This window comes from Sander vitreus, chromosome 3, assembly GCF_031162955.1.
Source record: "Sander vitreus isolate 19-12246 chromosome 3, sanVit1, whole genome shotgun sequence".
NCBI classification, from domain to species: domain Eukaryota; kingdom Metazoa; phylum Chordata; class Actinopteri; order Perciformes; family Percidae; genus Sander; species Sander vitreus.
Genome location: NC_135857.1, coordinates 26,628,129 through 26,646,272, shown reverse-complemented (window position 1 = coordinate 26,646,272; position 18,144 = coordinate 26,628,129). Strand labels below are relative to the sequence as shown.

Below are 18,144 nucleotides of genomic sequence, written 5' to 3'. Positions count from 1 at the left end.
TTATCACTTATTTCGACATGCTATATTATGACTTATTTCTACATACTCTACTATGACTTTTTTATAAATTTTTTTCGACATACTATACTATGACTTTTTATCACTTTTTCCCGACATACTATACTATAACTTGTTTATCAGTCGCACAGTGGCACAGGGGGTTAACCCTGCACCTACACTGCACAGTCAACCAGCATGTAGCATTGTAGACTCTGCCCTTGGTTTGATTTCCAGTCTTGGCTGGCCCTTTTCATGCTATACTGTGACTTTTTTTCGACATACTATACTATGACTTTTTTTAACACTTATTTCGATATATTATGCTATGACTTTTTTATCACTTTCTCCGACGTACAGTATTTTTGCCTTTTTTTCGACATACCATACAATCACTTTTTTCGACATACTATACTATGCCTTTTTAATGGTGTTTTTCAACATACTATGACTTTTTCCTCACTTTTTTCAACATACTATACTATAACTTTGTAATGGCTTTCTTTGACATACCAGCCATTACAAAATTAGAGTATAGTATGTCGACAAAAGTGATTAACCATTACTGTTTCAACAAGACCTCTTTGGTTGCACAGTGGGTCAGGGGTTAACACCAAAGTCAACCAACACATAATCACTGCAGACTCTGACCCAGGTTTGATTACCAGTCTGGGCTGGACCTTTTCATGACGTTTTTTTCCCCGACATACTATATCATGACTTTTTTAGACATACTATACTATTACTGTTTTCAACAAACATCTTTGGTTGCACAGTGGCACAGGGGTTAACACTGCACCAACAGTCAACCAGCATGTACCATTGTAGGACTCTGCCCTTGGTTTGATTTCCAGTCTTGCCTGGCCCTTTTCATAACTTCAAACATGCTAAACTATGGCTTATTTTGACATGCTATACTTTGACTTTTTTATCACTTTTTTGAACATGCTATAACGTGACTTTTTTCGACATACTATACTTTGACTTTTTTAACACTTATTTCGATATATTATGCTATGACTTTTTTATTACTTTCTCCGACGTACGGTATTTTGCCTTTTTTCGACATACCATACAATCACTTTTTTCGACATACTATACTATGCCTTTTTAATGGTGTTTTTCAACATACTATGACTTTTCCATCACTTTTTTAGCATTTCAGCATTCACAAGCATTTTCTGCAGAAAATGCATTTTCTAGTTCATGGTTTATATCCTACTGTTCTAATATGCTAATTAGCAACTGCAGCCTCATTTTAAGAACCCAGATAAAGTTTCTTTCTCCTGTGGATGTGTATAGTAGTGTGTAGTCAGTAATAACATTGAAATGAAAAAACTAATTTTCATTGGTGACTAATATTACTGAAACCTTATACGATACCATGTATATGTCCAGCATATACAAGTTGCCCTTTGTGAGTGTATGACAGTGTCTCCAAGTGCATTTATTTATTTTCATCCTGATTTCACTCAACATGGCTGAGCCCTATTCAGTAAAGAGAAGGTCTTATATAGGGACCATCAAATTAATACACAGCACCAAAAGATGACAGAGGGCACAACGGGGCACAAAAGACATTTTATAAATAGCTTGGTCCCTAACACAAGTATACCTACAGTGTTCAGCATCAGAATGGAAAACTGTGAAACATTACATAAATATAAATCATAGGGGTGAAACACTCTCAGGAAGCAGAGACACAGACCTGCAACAGTGTGCTTGCTGGGTTTTCACACATGCATGCCTGCCTCCCTGCCTGCCTGTCAGCATGTGCTAACATGTGTTTAAATGCACGGCATCCACTGGCAACCTTTAATAGATGGACACATATTGGCTCTCTAGGACTTGAGCTAGTAAGCTGTGAGCTCACAACACAGCCACACATGGGGGAGCAGACACACACAGATGCCCATATTCACACAAATGAGTGCATCTGACTCATGATTCTGTGATGCATGATACAAACATACAGTACACACAGCATGAAGACTGCATATTGCACATCAATCAAATGAGAAATAAGAGACATTAAAATGAGAGGACAGAGGGGAGAGAGAGGGTGGCAGGTGTAAGCCGTGAAAGCTGAACAAACAACCTAATTTTTGTTTTTACATTTCACCAAAAGCCTTTCAAGCACACAAATGTCTGTCAGTGGGAAAGACATCAATGCTTTCTGTCCCTTCGGTAGCTCTGTAACCAGCTACAGCAAGAAGTCATTACAAGCTGATTTCCTGCGTTAGAAACCTGGGCAATAGATTTCAGCTGTTATGCATCCTTTATTTTCTCACCTACATTCTGATGTAAACTGTGCTGCAACACATACATCAAAATATCTGACATTTCTATTGAGCCACATTACTTCACAGGTATTGGCTATCTCAATAGGCCTTATATCTTGTAGGTATTTAAATCGAGAGTTCATAAATAGTAAGAAAGAACTAAAATGCTAGATTACTAAACTAAAGGCATGTAGAATAAGTGGTCAAATATGTTTCCCAATGAAAAAAAATGACAGGGGAGTCCACAAAGGTTGTTTTTAAGTTTAACGCTGTTTGCTTAATTATTTTCTTAATGCCTGCAGTAATTGCAGTTACTATAGGCATCAGCATGAAACAAGTTTTGTTGCATTGGCAGGAAATATTTAAAATTTCTGTGCATTTGTGAGGAGCGATACTGTCTGTAGCAGTGAGGGGAGTTTATGCAGTTTTGGCAGGATGCCATGTTTCAGGCTCTCAGCGTATGACTAACTTGAGGAGGTGTTATTCCACTGGTGTCTCTTCTGGATGCGAGTATAAAAATAAACTGGAAGCGAAAATACACCTCATCAATGAGTCTCGACATATGTTTTTGAATGGACGCCCTCTCGCACATTTTCCACACATATCCGCAAGTAGTGTTTCACGCTGTTTCCATCCCTCAATACACACATGCACACACACTCAGGCATGCACACAGCTATGGCAACTGCAGACCAGTCAGCGGTCTGCGAGAAAAACCTAATTTGAACAACATTTAGCGATGACGCAAGTTTAGCAGTCATTAGCATAATGTATTCCTTGATAATCGGTTTGCCTCTAGCTACAATGACTCTGCTTCATCACCAGCCGTTTCTGGTCCACGGCCGTGCATCGAACCCAAAAGGAGGGTGGAGAGTGAACTCCCAGGGCTGCACTGTAGGGGTCTACATATATTTAAAACAATCATGAATTTTAATGGTAACCCGCTGAGGGAGGCTGTTTTACCAGACAGCCAGCCTCCCTCTCTCTCTCTCTCTCTCTCTCTCTCTCTCTCTCTCGCTTTGTATCTCTCTTTTTTTCATTCCTCCGGCAGAATCCAGGCAGAAATATTAATACATGAAAATATAAAAACTGGCCCCCGGTGGCAACAGTGTTTTAAAGGAACAGGAAAGTGACAACAGAAGAAATGAGAAACAGTGAGAGAGAGAGAGAGGGGGGGGGGGGGAAGAAGAGAATTATCAGTCAGGCTGTGATATCTACTGTGTTGTCTTAACACTTAACAGAAGTGCCGAAGTGGGTTAACACTTCTGATATCTGAAAGAGAAAATACAGAGAAACCGGAACAATCCAAGGAATGTAGATAGAAAGTAAAAAAAAGGACAACTTTAAGAAGAAGGAAGAATAAAAGAAGTGCTGTACGTACTGGACGGCAGTGGAGATGTGCAGACGTCGGATGCCTGGTGTGGGAAACTGACGAGAGTTTATGTAGGAAACTTTCCTCACAGCAGCATTCATGTTTTCCAAGTCCTCTCCCTCCATTACCAATATAGACTGTGCTGGGTTAAAGTGGAACTATGGAAAGAGAAAATTGAGATGTTAGACGGCTAGAGACCTGAAGCAGTTCATGATAAAACGCTGAAACATGAACAGAGACATTTATAGCTGGAGTCAATCAGTTCCATCAGTTTCAAGGCATTCAGGCATTTGTATATTTTCTGTACTGGAATTATTGGAAAGCAGTTGCTGCATAGACGACAGGCAGGAAAATAGTAGTATAATAGTGAAAGGAATATGTGTGTACTTTGTTGTAAAGGGTCTTAAAAATGTTGCCATAATATGGCCCTTTAAGTCAAGAGGCAAAATAGTCAGTGGACTCTCCTCACAAGTATGACAGATGTGTGTGTTCTCCTGCAGGGATTGAGGGATTTGAGGCCCTTCTTTCTTAAAATAGGGTTTAGTGGTCTCCTGCTAGAACTGCACTGAGTGCCTCCCATTTCCTAAAACTGGCTCTCAGCAGCAAGGTGACAGTACTTCAGCACTCCATGGGGTTCTCCATGCTCCCATTTTCTGTCATTTTCCCCTCACCACCTTCCCTTTTCTTGCTGTCTCCACTCATCTTCTCTGTCCCCTTACTGTCTATATGCCACAAACTCCCTCCATCTTTCCTTCCTTCCCTGTTATTCTCTTCTGATTTTGCTGTGCCAGCCCTACACCTGCCAAATGCTCTCCTTAAGCCTCCCACAGACTTATGGGAGCCGAAGAAAATGAAATGGCTTTTAAAAGATAAACTACACTGGCCCTAGAGAGGTTGTCCTCTCCTCATCCCAACTTGTCTTCTCAAAAGGCTGGCAAGGATCTCTTTGCTGCACCACAGCACAATGAGTTCTATGGAAAGAGCAGCATGACGGAGAGAAGAGTGAAGAGAGATAGGTAGAAAAGGAGTTAAAGGAGCTGAGAATGGGTGGGTAGGGGGAAGGCTTTGAGTCTACGAAAAACCCCTATCCATCTTGACTGCCCTCTATCTTCCACAGTGCAGGGAGATGGATTAGCTGAGCTGGTGAAAGTGGGGTGGGGGTGTGGGGGCGTCTGAGGGGTTTCTCGGAAGCCAACTGATTTAAAGAAGTAGTGTTTTTATGTGTCAACTGGAATTAAAAGGTGTGTTCTTGTGTACGTATACACACCAGAGGAGGATGTATGTTGTAGGTATATTCACTATTCAGTAGAGTCAGGACTGTACTTGTACTGGACTTACATTACATTTTAAGAAATAGTTTAACATTTTTGGGAAATTAGCTAATTTGCTTTCTTGCTGAGAGTTACAGAAGATGAGAAGTTTGATAACACTCTCATGCCTGGATGGTAAATTTGAAGCTATGGTCAGCAGCCAGTTAGCTTAGCTTAGCATTTAGACTGGAAACAGGGAAACAGATAAAAAAAAAAAATCCATCTACCAGCACCTCCAAGGCACACTGTATCTAATGTCACCACGTTATATCACGTTTGTTTAATCCGCAAAAAAAAAGAAAGAATGAACACCTTTATGCTCTTATCCAGACTCTCGAGGGAGTTGATGTCCAGTCCTTCTTTGCAGGCCTGCAGACAGGAAATTACTTTCTGACTTTCAATCTTCCCCGGTCGGATGGTCAATCCAGAAAGGCTGCCCCGGAAGTACTGGGTGAACCGCGGCTTGGTCACCTCCCCACCTACACACACAACCATACACACATATACAGTACAGTAAAATAACTCATAAGGCCTTTCTGTGATTTAAAAGCACAAGATTGTTTGAGGTTTGTGGTGACACCACTGGTTATAAGCAGTATTTGCTTTGGTGTTTTTGCACCCAATGTCACATTGTTTTTAAATGTTTGCAGAAGCACAAAACCTACTAGGCAAGAATTAATTAGATGATCTACCAGAACAAATGCAATGCTCCTCTACCCATTCTTTTAAAATGATTACAATAGGTCACAGAAACCTCATGTAGATATTAATTTTGTAGGTTAGGGTTAATCAACAGTAATTGTTTGTCTCTGTGGGTATGTGGCACATATAAGTCCCTTACAGACTACAAGATCATAAAACTAACAGTGACCTTATCCACTCTCTAATTATGAGTCCTGATGACCAAATTATGGCTCTGATTGGCCTTAAGATGCATGGTTCGTGTCTCTCATTCTGAGACTAAGCGGCAGGATACTGCTGTAAAAGTGCAAGTGTTACTCAGCCAGCCCATCTAGGCGGGATAAAGGTAAGGAACAAGTCAACATGGTCACAGTATGTTCTCTGAACTCCGTAAAGGCCAAAACCAACAAGAGAAATCGCCAAACCACTCATTAGATGAAAGGTTACTATCTGTGGGTATCAAAACTTCACCTTTAGTTTCTAACTTCCTCTTTCCTTCTCTCTGCTTTCCTCTAGCTCTGGCTGTAATCCACCAAAGCCCTAAAGGTACAGTCCCTTCATCTAATAACATTTGTTCTAAAAAATCCAAACCTAGTCATGAAGTGAAGTAGTGACTGATGGGTGAAGATATAGCTAAGGTGAATACCAAAAACATTCTTTCTGTTTCTCTGTATCGGTCTAGCCTCTCTGCACACTTCTTTTCTCAAATGATTATTGGAGGCAAGCAGCAAACAGTGGTTTATAATATTCTTTTCTTAACTTTACTGTTGGGTTAATGTTACATTAAAGCCATAGTAGCAGTGCCATTTTCTGTGTTTTCAATCACTGAGTTTATTATCCTGTGCATGGTTGTCTGTATTAAAGAAAAGCTACTACTTGCTACAGTAGCCTATACTTTTTAGCCACTGTATGTTGCAATTGTAGTTCACCAGTAGATACAGCAAATGAGGGAAGTGGTCCAATCATCTAAATCATCTTCAGTGGCTTCAGTGTTGTAGACAGCAATCACCAGCATGAAAGGGAGAGCAGCAGCACTCGATCACTCAGCTGTCAATGCATTTAGAACCTTTGAATTATAGGTGCATTCTCTATAGGTTGGGCAGAGATGGCAGAGCATAGTGATACAGGCAAGTAGCTCCCATGCTGATCTTAACTACCCTCTCACCTTCACCCTCAGCAGCATGTACACACCTTTCTTGACCTTACTACCTGACTTGAGTATAACCCCATTTGGAAAAAATGTAACAGTAGGTCCTGGGTCCTGATTGTTCATTGAGTGGCCTCCCAGATGCATGCAGTTGCTGGAGGAGATATGTTTAGCCCTTGAACCAGGTAATCCAGTTGGTGACTGCAGAAATACTCTGTAATATTTTACAGTAGCTGGAGTTGGTGGAGTCCTCAATTCAAAAGCCCTTGGTTACACTTCATCAGACATCCCCAAGCTTGACCCAGGTAACCCTAATTCCCTGCGGATGAGGCAAGCACATGTATCACTGCCCTAAGTGATTTATCCAGGTTCTGAAAAGCTCAGTCAGTGCAGGTGGAGACACAGCTGACCACTACTGGAAACACCTTATCATGCTCTACTTTTTGGTGTGAAAATGTACGAGACTGCAGCACCTGCAGACATTCATGTTAGAATGATCTGTATGATTGCTAAACTGCAGCTACATTGTACACTGTGGCCAGTTGGATAGACCTCCCTGTTGTGGTTATCTACCTGTCTACCTTCCCAGACTAGAGACTAATGCAGCCTTTTTCTTGACCGGGCAGATGGAAATATGGTGCCAGCTATAAAACCTACCTGTGCCTTTCTGTCATCACTCTCTCTTTGTTGCTCACTCAGTGTTTTCACATTCCATTAATTTAGATCTAGCTCCTTCAGCATGCGTGTGCAGCACTGTATGCCCTCATGCACCTGCTACCACATTACTGTGAGAGTTTTGGAGAGGCAAGTGGGGAGACAGACTCTTTGATGTTCTTTTCATATTAAGTTTTCTCTCTTGCCAACGATATTGTCACTAAACCCCTTTTCCAAACCTGTCCTGTCAAGCTTTGGACAGCTGTATTCCAAAACCAAAAACAAGTGCAAAAGTGTTAGGAAAGGCTTAAACGGTGTATCTACTCTAACATAACCTGCAAGTGTTAACATGACTGGCTAACTAGCTTACTACTGTACCTACAGCAGTACCTTAAATTTTACTTCCCCAGCCATAGCATATCATTCACTTTTTACAACAGTTTGTGGGGTTACAGGTTACGTAAAAAAGCCCTCTTCATTGCACATCAAGTATGTAGTAAAGTAATGCAATGCTGTTTTTTTCATTTCAGTATCTTCTACATGGATAATGTAACTGGTGAGGATGCTGATTTCTTTGACATACAGCTTTAGCCTCAGTCTTAGCACGATATCATGCATCCATCTATTGCTTATTTAAGACTCCTTTTACAGGATTTTTGTTTTAAAATTAGTCAGCTGGAAACAAAGTCAGCTGGAGACAACATTTTTAACCAACATTTTTAACCAAGCTTTGTTTTTGTCTTTCTGGGTCTGAACAGAAAGACAGTTATCATTGTTAACTGCATATGTGCTGTGCCAGAATGATACATTTGAAAGGAGGATGAACAGTCAATGGTTTATGATGGTCATTCTGTATTTCGGTAAGTATGTGTATTCACACTTCTTTGTGTGTCAGCCCCACATTGATCTTACTTGTCATCAATTTGCGCTTCACTGAAATGTTGGTTATCTTGCTCTTGTTTCAGTTTAGTATAATAACCACAGCTGCTTCGCATATTAAAAAGCCATCTCCTGCAATAGTGCTTGCTGATACCCTGCCAAACACCAGAGGAGCAGAGTATATCTTATAAAATCACAAGCTCACATTTGGATTCAAGTATATCAAACTATGCCAAACCTATTCTTTCCTCTTTCTTTATGCTTCACCTGCTCTTCCTTCTTAACTCAGCTACTATTTTCTTCCCTTTTACCTGCCCTCTCTTTAGATGTCCACCTATCCACTCTGTCCCACCCTAACAGATGTTATCAATTTAGGCCATGGCCAGAGAAACCATTAAGAGTCCCAGACAGAGACACAGAGAAGAGGGGATTAGCGAGACGCTGCGGAGCGAGAATGATACAGGTGATAAAACCGCTGATCATTCCACTTTACAGAGGTTGGTTTTTACATGGTGTCAGCTCTCTTTGCCTGCTCTGTGCAGTGCTCCTTGCTAAATAGATCTTCACTCTCCCCTTTTCCTCAGCTTTATTTGCATAATTTCCAAAAGAGTAACATATGAGACAGAAGAGGCATGGGTGAGCTGGAAATAAGATCATTACTTAAGTGTAAGAGAAATAGTCTCTTACTTACTTTATTGTAAGTGCACCTGTATCCTCGTCCGTGTGCCTATATTTGGTCTCTATACTGTATATACACATATTTATGGTTCAATTTGTGCATGTGTGTAATCATCAATACTTCTTCCTGCGTGCTTCTTGCTGTGATAAGGAAAGCCAGAGAGGCTGAACAGCAGTGTGTGATATACACAGTCGAGGAAAAAGAAGAATGAGGCGAGATGAGTGTGTTGCTCTTCGTTGCCTGACTGTTACACACTTCTGAACACTCTGCACAAGGTCAGAGGGTAAATATAGGCTGACTGTGTGAAAACTGCACTCCCAGCACTTACTCTCAGAGGTGAATGAAGAAGGATGGATGGGGGGCCAACCCTTCTATTAGGGAATAGGAGAGAATGAAAATGTACAAATGCAAACTTTATAGCTGGATAATTTACTGCTTTGTTGTTCCAGCAGGAAGTCACACTACTGTGTATTTTGGGCTACTATCAGATTCGTAGTTGAGATACACCTGATGGATTGTGGGTAACTTTAGCTTCCATTGTTGGTGTTAGTCATGCTGCTTTAAAGACATGCTGTTGGGCAAATAAATGGTTACTATTTATGCTGTAGTCTGGGTTATCATTGTTATATCTAGTAACATGAAACAGTGAAAAATATAACACACACTAACAAGTGTATCTCATGCATCTTAAAGCAATGCAATCCAATAGTTTACCCGTAGTGTTAAAATTAATTTGACTAGTGATGTGCATATGTGTTCCCAAGGTTACAAAGTGATCTTGTATAAAAAAAAGGCTTTACATAGATCAGGAGATCACTTTCTTAACAGTTCACGTTCAGCAGATACATGTGATAGAAGTTTAGCTTTTGAATATGTGCTTAAAGTCACACATCAACTCTCACACAGTCCTGTAGTTGGATTACAAAATAAGTAATAATTGTCTGACCAAAGTAAGTCAGACAATTATCTTTAGGATTTAAATAGCTTCTGAAGAAGTATTTGCTGCCATTAGTCACCTATAAGGGCAGTTTGAGGCAGGTTTAATAACAGATTGTACAGTCTGAAACCATACAATCTTGCCACACCACACTAGAATGCTTTCTTTGGATAAGTATCAGAAATATGATACTTCTAGGTTGTAATCATTTGCTGTGATCAGGACATAATTTCGTATGGCTCGTATGATATTGTATGAACACTTATCCTACTGGTCATGTGATGACAGGTCACATGACATAAGTTTAGCGGTCTTTACAGTTCAATTTAGCAGAGAAAAGGTTACTTTGAGCCGGGTATAGGGCACTGTGAGTTGCCAGTCATTTCAGAGGCCTTTTGTAGTTGAGTTTAGCCAACAAAAAATGACCATCATGCTACAACAACAGTTAAGTTTAGGCACCAAAACGACTAGTTAAAATTAGAAAAAATTTGCTGTTTGAATTAAAACACCGGTCCCCTTAAGTAGTACTCCGGGAACACAAACAGCCGTTTCCTGGGTGAAAGTCTTGTGTTTTCCCCTTAACTTCTCCAGGACATGAAATCTGCTCCCCCGCTTGAAACTTATACAGCAGCAGTCAATGTGGTACATACAGCTATAAATACGTGGAATGCATACGAATTACAGAGCATTACTTTTCTTAGCTATATGTACGCATGGCTTATGAGAACAGCCTGACCAGTTCAATGTCATGAACCGTGAAATTATATCATGAAATTTAATTAAATATAACAAAATGTTTTGAGCTGACAACTGTATTTCATTTACTCTGCCATCCATTTGCACACTGTCACGTTGTCCTGTCTGAACTCTAAAATGATTAATGTCATTCAGCAGTGCAACAGAAAAGCAGAGATAAACCCACTACTGGAGTTCTGCAAATGTTGAATTTATTTTCACTACTGATCTAACTCAGAGCTAAAGCTTCAGGAGCCAGTTAGACAATAAATGAGCTCAACTTTGCCTCATGTTTGCAATCAACATGCTGGACACTTAAAGCACAGTGCTTTGAAAAGGCAATCTGTTGTGGCTAATGGCTTATATTAAGATTTCAGTATCACCTTTACAACTCTTTACTGAGGCTTAGCCCACTACTAGAAAAGTTTAAATAGTCTCTGAATTCCCTTTTCTACTCAAGGCCCTTTTAATCATTCTAAAGGCTTGTAGTGTTCAATGAAAGAACTGGAATGAGGAGGATGAGGAGGAGGAGGAGGAGAAGAAGGAGGACTGGAAGGAAGGGTTCACCACTGCAGATGAAAGTGACACATGATGACCTGCTCCCACACAAAAAGATATCTTGACTCCTCATCTGAGGCTAAGCATCACTGAGCAGTCTCATTTGGGCTATCAAATCAACGGTAAGCTGTACTGTGTAAAAAAGTGCCCTTTCTTCTACCCTTGTGCAATTAGTGGCAGCTATCAGTTAGAGGAGAGTATAATTGCACGCGTTCATTCACACTGGTTCAATCATTTGTCAAAGGCACACTAAGTGCTCCTCATAATAACATTGTTCACTCAAGGCAGAAGAACATGTTCTACACTCAATGAGTCACCTAGTAATAATACTTCAGAAAATATTATTCCTATTCTTCAACTTGCTCCCATTTGGAAGCTATATTCAATCAGCAGAATACCCAATATACCTTTTATATTTAAAAATAAATTCAGTCACAGGCTTTTCACTGTCTCATTATCAGCATTATCAGCATTTCTATCCCCATTGGCATCATCATCATCATCAACACAGCTCTGCCCACTGACCTTGCCAGCAGGCACCGACTGTGAGCTGCACGTCAATCTGTGAGGGGTGGATGGGCCAGTCGTCAGTCACCAGGTAGGGGTCATAGGTTACTCCATCCACATAGAGCGTCACCACTGGGAACTCCACGTTGATGACATAGTAATGCCACTCCTTGTCACAGATCTGGGAGAGAGAGAAACAGAGAGTGAGCTCAGAAAGTCATACATGCCCTAAATAATTAAATACGATGTACCACTTAGCTGCTGTGGTTATTCACTTTTAAAGAAATAGTTTGACACTTTGGGAAATACACGTATTTGCTTTCTTGCAGAGAGTTTGATTAGAATATTGATACCACTCTCATGTCTGTACTATGGTCTGTACACTACATATGAAGCTATACAGCCAGCAAGACAGTTACCTTAGCTTTGCATTAAGATGGGGACAGGAAGAAACAGCTACCTGGCTCTGTCCAAAGGTAACCAAAATAAGTCTCATAGAGCTTTTAATATCTTAAATTTCTTTTGTGGTGTAGTGTAAAGACTGACAATAAAACCATACATGTATTCATCACTGATGGTGATGTAATTGTAACTAGGTAGGGTTTTAAATAGGGTTGAAGATGTGTGTGTGTGTGTGGGGGGGGGGGGTGAAATCGGTAGATGTGTCTGGATTATTCTCTGGTTCAGCACCATCCATACTCCCCTCTATATCCCCACAATGTCTGTGTTGTGCATCGCTGTCTGTCCACTTTGCATGATTTATGGGTAACACAAAGTTGAAATAACTTCTACTAGTGGTCTGCCAAAACAGTTCCCATGTCCAATTTTAACACATTTCTATGATAAAATGAGAAGCATTAAAAATACCAGGAAAAAGAAAACATCAATTCACTGGTGAATTACACGTGTTTGTAATGGTTTTCCTATTTGTCCAAGTTTAGGCCTGCTGTTTTTCTTGTGTGCGAGTGTGAATGGATATTAAAATAATGTTTGCCATATGGCTGATGACATGGCAAACATTATTTTAATATCCATTCACACTCGTAAACACCATTACAAACACATGTAATTCACCAGTGAATTGATGTTTTCTTTTTCCTGGTATTTTTAATGCTTCTCATTTTATCATAGAAATGTGTTAACATTGCACATGGGAACTGTTTTGGCAGACCACTAGTAGAAGTTATTTCAACTTTGTGTTACCCATAAATCATGCAAAGTGGATTTATTAAATCAAATATCGTGTCCTCTTTATGTCAATGATGTGAATGTATGATACAGTATGTTGTCTCAGTTAGGAGGGGTGGTTTTTCTATTGCAGCTCTACCTTGGGATTTATTGTGAAAAAAAACAGTAGTATTTTGTAACATGAATTCTTGGTTTGTGAGTTTTAAAGCAGACTGGTTTCCTCTGTGCTTAGCACTCTGAAATGCATTAATGCATTACCTGTTTAACCTCTTCTAAAAAATGCTTGACTATATCACTCTTCAGCATGCTTGACCATTTACCCTGCCTTGCTGTGCATTTTAATTGATTGCACAAGCCCACTAATGCCTGTCTGTGTGTCTCACAGTATATATCTCCCATTCCTCTTTCTCGGCTTCAGGCTATGCTTTACCTCAGCAGTGCCAACACTCATCGGGCCGTACTTCACCTCTTCCTCTTAGCTACTCTGATATAACCTGTGACAGCTTTTGAACACTTAGCCTTGGGTAACCTCCCTCTCTAATGAAGAGCGCTCGGCAGCCTGCTTATTAACAGCATGCTAGCGCAGCAGATGGGAGCTCTAATCAATCCGGTTCATTTTCGTTGCTATTGAGGTGCGAGATACAACATCTGGCCTATTGGTGATCATTCTGCACAGCTGCTTAACACATATGCGGCATGTCGATGTGCTGAGTCGGTGCTCAGAATCAATAGGGGGATAATCTGATTGTGGATTTGATGGTGCTGCAGATGGGAATGATACTGAAGGAACTTTTATTGGCTAGTTGTTGGGATATTAGGTCATGCATAAAAACATACACAAGGGATCCCTGCACATGCAGTCCCTATACTTTGTGGCTACAAGATGTTTAGATATGATTTCAATGTGTGTCAAGGATACATATTGAATACATGTTGCACACTTGCTCGTAATCTTAAACGTATCTGTTGCATTATTTGGATTTTTCAATCTGGTTATTGCATTAATTTCTCATGTGCCAAGTGCAAAATGTGCACATACACTAATCCCTCTGACATTTACACATGCTGACTGTCCCTTCCCATGCTCTACACGCTTCTTCCCTGTTTTTGCTGTTCAGTATTTCAAAGAGAGCTTGGGCCCATATGGGATCTGAGTGCCTAGTGGGTGACTTCCTTATGCAGGCTTCAAAGGGGAGACAGCGAGGCACTCTTGCCCAAGAGGAGGCTGCCTCTGCTGAGCTGGGATGTCAGTTGGAGATCTCTCTCAGGGAGCAGAAGGAGGGAGAGAATTATGTAGCCACACACGTCAGTACTACTTTGTGAAGCAGAAGAAGAACTTGTGACTAGGGCAGGACTGACATGTGTATTTGAAGAGCGATTTGGATACCCATATTCTTGTTGTTAAGGTGCTGATGTTTCATATCTGGTTTGCATTTGGGGTTTAGGACATATTTTGGGTTGAGTCTCAGTTTAGGCTCTGCTATGTCCCAGTGTTACATACACTGCAGTGAGCCCTTAAAACAGTTAGTGTGGCGATGATATATTTATTTAAGGTAGTCTAAAAGTTGTCTTGCCACAATAACCAAACTACAAACTACGCGTTACAGTAACGTAACTACTTTTTTGGGTAAAAAGTAATGCAACGCACTACTACTGAAAATTTGGTAACGAAACGTAGTTCCTTTTTCAATTCAGCGCAACGTTACTTTTCCCAGGGACAGATATGACAGCGACACTGCCTTCTCAGCTGCACGCTCACAAGCTCCACATGGGACGTGACAGAGGCTGGTAGCAGAGTAATCATGGCAAGCGAGTTAGCAGCCAAAGCTAACTTTTGAGAGTGTTTTAAGCATCGTGGCTTTTTGCTAGACGCTCTGAGCCAGGCAGATACAAAGCTGACAACCTCACAGATGGATGCGGTGGAGATGGCCTCATACATACACGCAGCGGACCGCTGTGGACTTGTGTAGGTTGCACGGACACGCAAGGATTTCCAGAAAAGAGGCTGCATGTGTTTACGACAATGCACGGACCATCGTGGCTGCGCGACCGGTACAAGTCGATACAGACATTACATAGTATACACTAACACCGTGTAACACCAATGACTTGCTGATGTGCATTCAACCCGCCCTGGACTCGTTCATAATGAATCAGCCGTCACGCTGTGAGTAGAGAATCCGCAAGCTGAGTGTGAGATGTCCTAAAATGGCTGCTTTACAGAAAGAGAGAATTTTTTTTCTTCTTTTTTTTCAGTAGTAGGATGGGTTTACTATCACAATCAGGCCAAACTTGACTTTACATTTTTCTCTACTTACTCCATTTTACAGAGCCCCCCGAAGTCCTGCAAAAAAAAATTGTAATCTTTATAATATATATAATAATAATATGAAATGGTTGTGCGCACACATTTGTATCTTTTGCTTACAGGATAAAAAAGTACCATCTCGATCTCCACTAACTTAATAGCTAAAATGTAACCAGTTGTTTCTACAGCATTTGAACAAAAGCCAAAGATTATGAAGAAAATCACTCAGCCAATTCAATGATAGTCACGTCGATAGAAATGGTTAACTTTCATATCACAATGAAATTTAGTGCAGTTAATGGAGGGGGCACAAATGTTCGGCTTCTTGTCAGTAAAATCATTAGAGCTTGAGAGAACAGGTGCACTGCTATGCATGGGAAGACGCCAGCTGGACACAGACAGAGAAACTTTGTTGCATGTGTGTGTGTTTACTGTGTGTGGGTATATAAGGGGATGAATCAGTGTCTATTACAAAAGCTCAGAACTGGAAATAACTCAGAGAACCAGCCCCGATGGCACGAGCTCAAAGTTTTATACTACTGAAAAAAGCCACTGCGACTGTGTGTACATGTGTACACAGGGTTGTGCATTTGCGTGAGAAAAAGCAAGACGATTCTGCAACGATACACCACTTGTAATATTACCTACCCACAAAAAGTCTTGCATACATGAATGCACAGACATCAATTCAGCCCCATTAAGTGTCAACTTCAAGAACTTCAAAGCTCCTACGTTAAAGTTTAGGAGAGCAGCTCTGGCTTGTGTTGCTTATGAAGCAAAGCAAAAAGTTTTCTATTCCCCAATCCCTCCACTTTCCTCTGTCTCTGCCTGATGCAAATTGACAGATGGAAGGAATGAATGAAATAAATAACCACACAAACAAAGGAGAGGGAGGACAACCAGAGGACAAAGAAAATAAATTGAAAGAGAGAGTGAAGAGAGGTAGAGAACGGAAACATCACACATCAAAGATCCTTCATCATCTCTTGGGGCACTCGATGGCGAGAAGAAAACAACATTGCTATCTGCCTCCCTCTAGCTCACTCTTTTTCCCTCTGCAGTTTTATTTGGTCTCTTTTCTTCTTTTCCTGTCTGTCCTTTAGAACCTGATTGTGGGAGTTGTTGCCTCAAGTCCTTTGGAGTTGAAAGTCTTTAAGAGATCTGTCAGCCAATCAAACCTTCTAACTTCAAACAAGAGATGGAGGAACTAGATAGGAAAGGTAAAAAAATGAGGAGAGAGGAGGTGATCTGACATCGGAAAGTGGCAGGGCAGAGGGATGATAGTGAGGGAGGGTGGAGATAAAAAGGAAAAGAGAAGGTGGCGGAAAATAAAGGATAGTAGGAAATACTTAAAGAAGAAAGTGTAGCCTTACAGAGCCACAAGCAAGGCTGTAGATTGTTATCCATCCATCCATCCATCTTCATCCGCTTATCCGGGGTCGGGTCGCGGGGGTAGCAGCTCCAGCAGGGGACCCCAAACTTCCCTTTCCCGGGCCACATTAACCAGCTCCGACTGGGGGATCCCGAGGCATTCCCAGGCCAGGTTAGAGATATAATCCCTCCACCTAGTCCTGGGTCTCCCCCGAGGCCTCCTCCCAGCTGGACGTGCCTGGAACACCTCCCTAGGGAGGCGCCCAGGGGGCATCCTTACCAGATGCCCGAACCACCTCAACTGGCTCCTTTCGATGTAAAGGAGCAGCGGCTCTACTCCGAGCTCCTCACGGATAACTGAGCTTCTCACCCTATCTCTAAGGGAGACGTCAGCTACCCTCCTGAGGAAACCCATTTCGGCCGCTTGTACCCTGGATCTTGTTCTTTCGGTCATGAACCAGCCTTCATGACCATAGGTGAGGGTAGGAACAAAAACTGACCGATAGATTGAGAGCTTTGCCTTCTGGCTCAGCTCTCTTTTAGATCTAACGGTGCGATAAATTGAATGTAATACCGCACCTGCTGTGCCGATTCTCCGACCAATCTCCCGCTCCTTTGTCCCCTCACTCGCGAACAAGACCCCAAGGTACTTGAACTCCTTCACTTGGGGTAAGGACTCATTCCCTACCTGGAGAAGGCACTCCATCGATTTCCTGCTGAGAACCATGGCCTCCGATTTAGAGGTGCTGATCCTCATCCCAGCCACTTCACACTCGACTGCGAACCGATCCAGTGAGTGCTGAAGGTCACAGGCCGATGATGCCATCAGGACCACATCATCTGCAAAAAGCTGCGATGAGATCCCCAGCCCACCGAACTGCAACCCCTCTCCACCCCGACTACGCCTCGATATCCTGTCCATAAATACTACAAACAGGATTGGTGACAAGCGCAGCCCTGGCGGAGGCCAACTCTCACCTGAAACGAGTCCGACTTACTGCCGAGAACCCGGACACAGCTCTCGCTTTGGTCGTACAGAGGTGGATGGCCCTGAGAAGGGACCCCCTCACCCCGTACTCCGCAGCACCTCCCACAGTATCTCCCGGGGCACCCGGTCATACGCCTTCTCCAGATCCACAAAACACATGTAGACTGGTTGGGCATACTCCCAGGCTCCCTCCAGGATCCTTGCGAGTAAAGATCTGGTCCGTTGTTCCACGACCAGGGACGGAATCCGCATTGTTCCTCTTCAACCTGAGATTCGACTATCGACCGAACCCTCCTTTCCAGCACCTTGGAGTAGACTTTACCGGGAGGCTGAGAAGTGTGATACCCCTGTAATTGGCACACACCCTCCGGTCCCCCCTTTTTTAAAAGGGGAACCACCACCCCGGTCTGCCACTCCTTAGGCACCGTCCCAGACTTCCACGCAATGTTGAAGGGCGTGTCAACCAAGACAACCCCTCCACACCCAGAGCTTTAAGCATTTCTGGGACGGATCTCATCAATTCCTGGGGCTTTGCCACTGTGGAGTTGTTT

At 41.9% G+C, this 18,144-nt stretch overlaps 1 protein-coding gene across 2 annotated transcripts in view; it reads right to left on the bottom strand.

The window, feature by feature from the left end:
• LOC144515688 (calsyntenin-2-like) overlaps positions 1-18,144 on the bottom strand; it is a 269,693-nt gene that overhangs the window by 16,543 nt on the left and 235,006 nt on the right. For both annotated transcript variants that reach the window (XM_078246728.1, XM_078246729.1), the window contains exons 9-11: positions 11,757-11,919; positions 5,274-5,440; positions 3,661-3,809 (exon numbers count right to left, since the gene is read on the bottom strand). In XM_078246728.1, the coding sequence (XP_078102854.1) occupies positions 3,661-3,809; positions 5,274-5,440; positions 11,757-11,919 (479 nt within the window). The remainder of the gene's footprint in view (positions 1-3,660; positions 3,810-5,273; positions 5,441-11,756; positions 11,920-18,144) is intronic.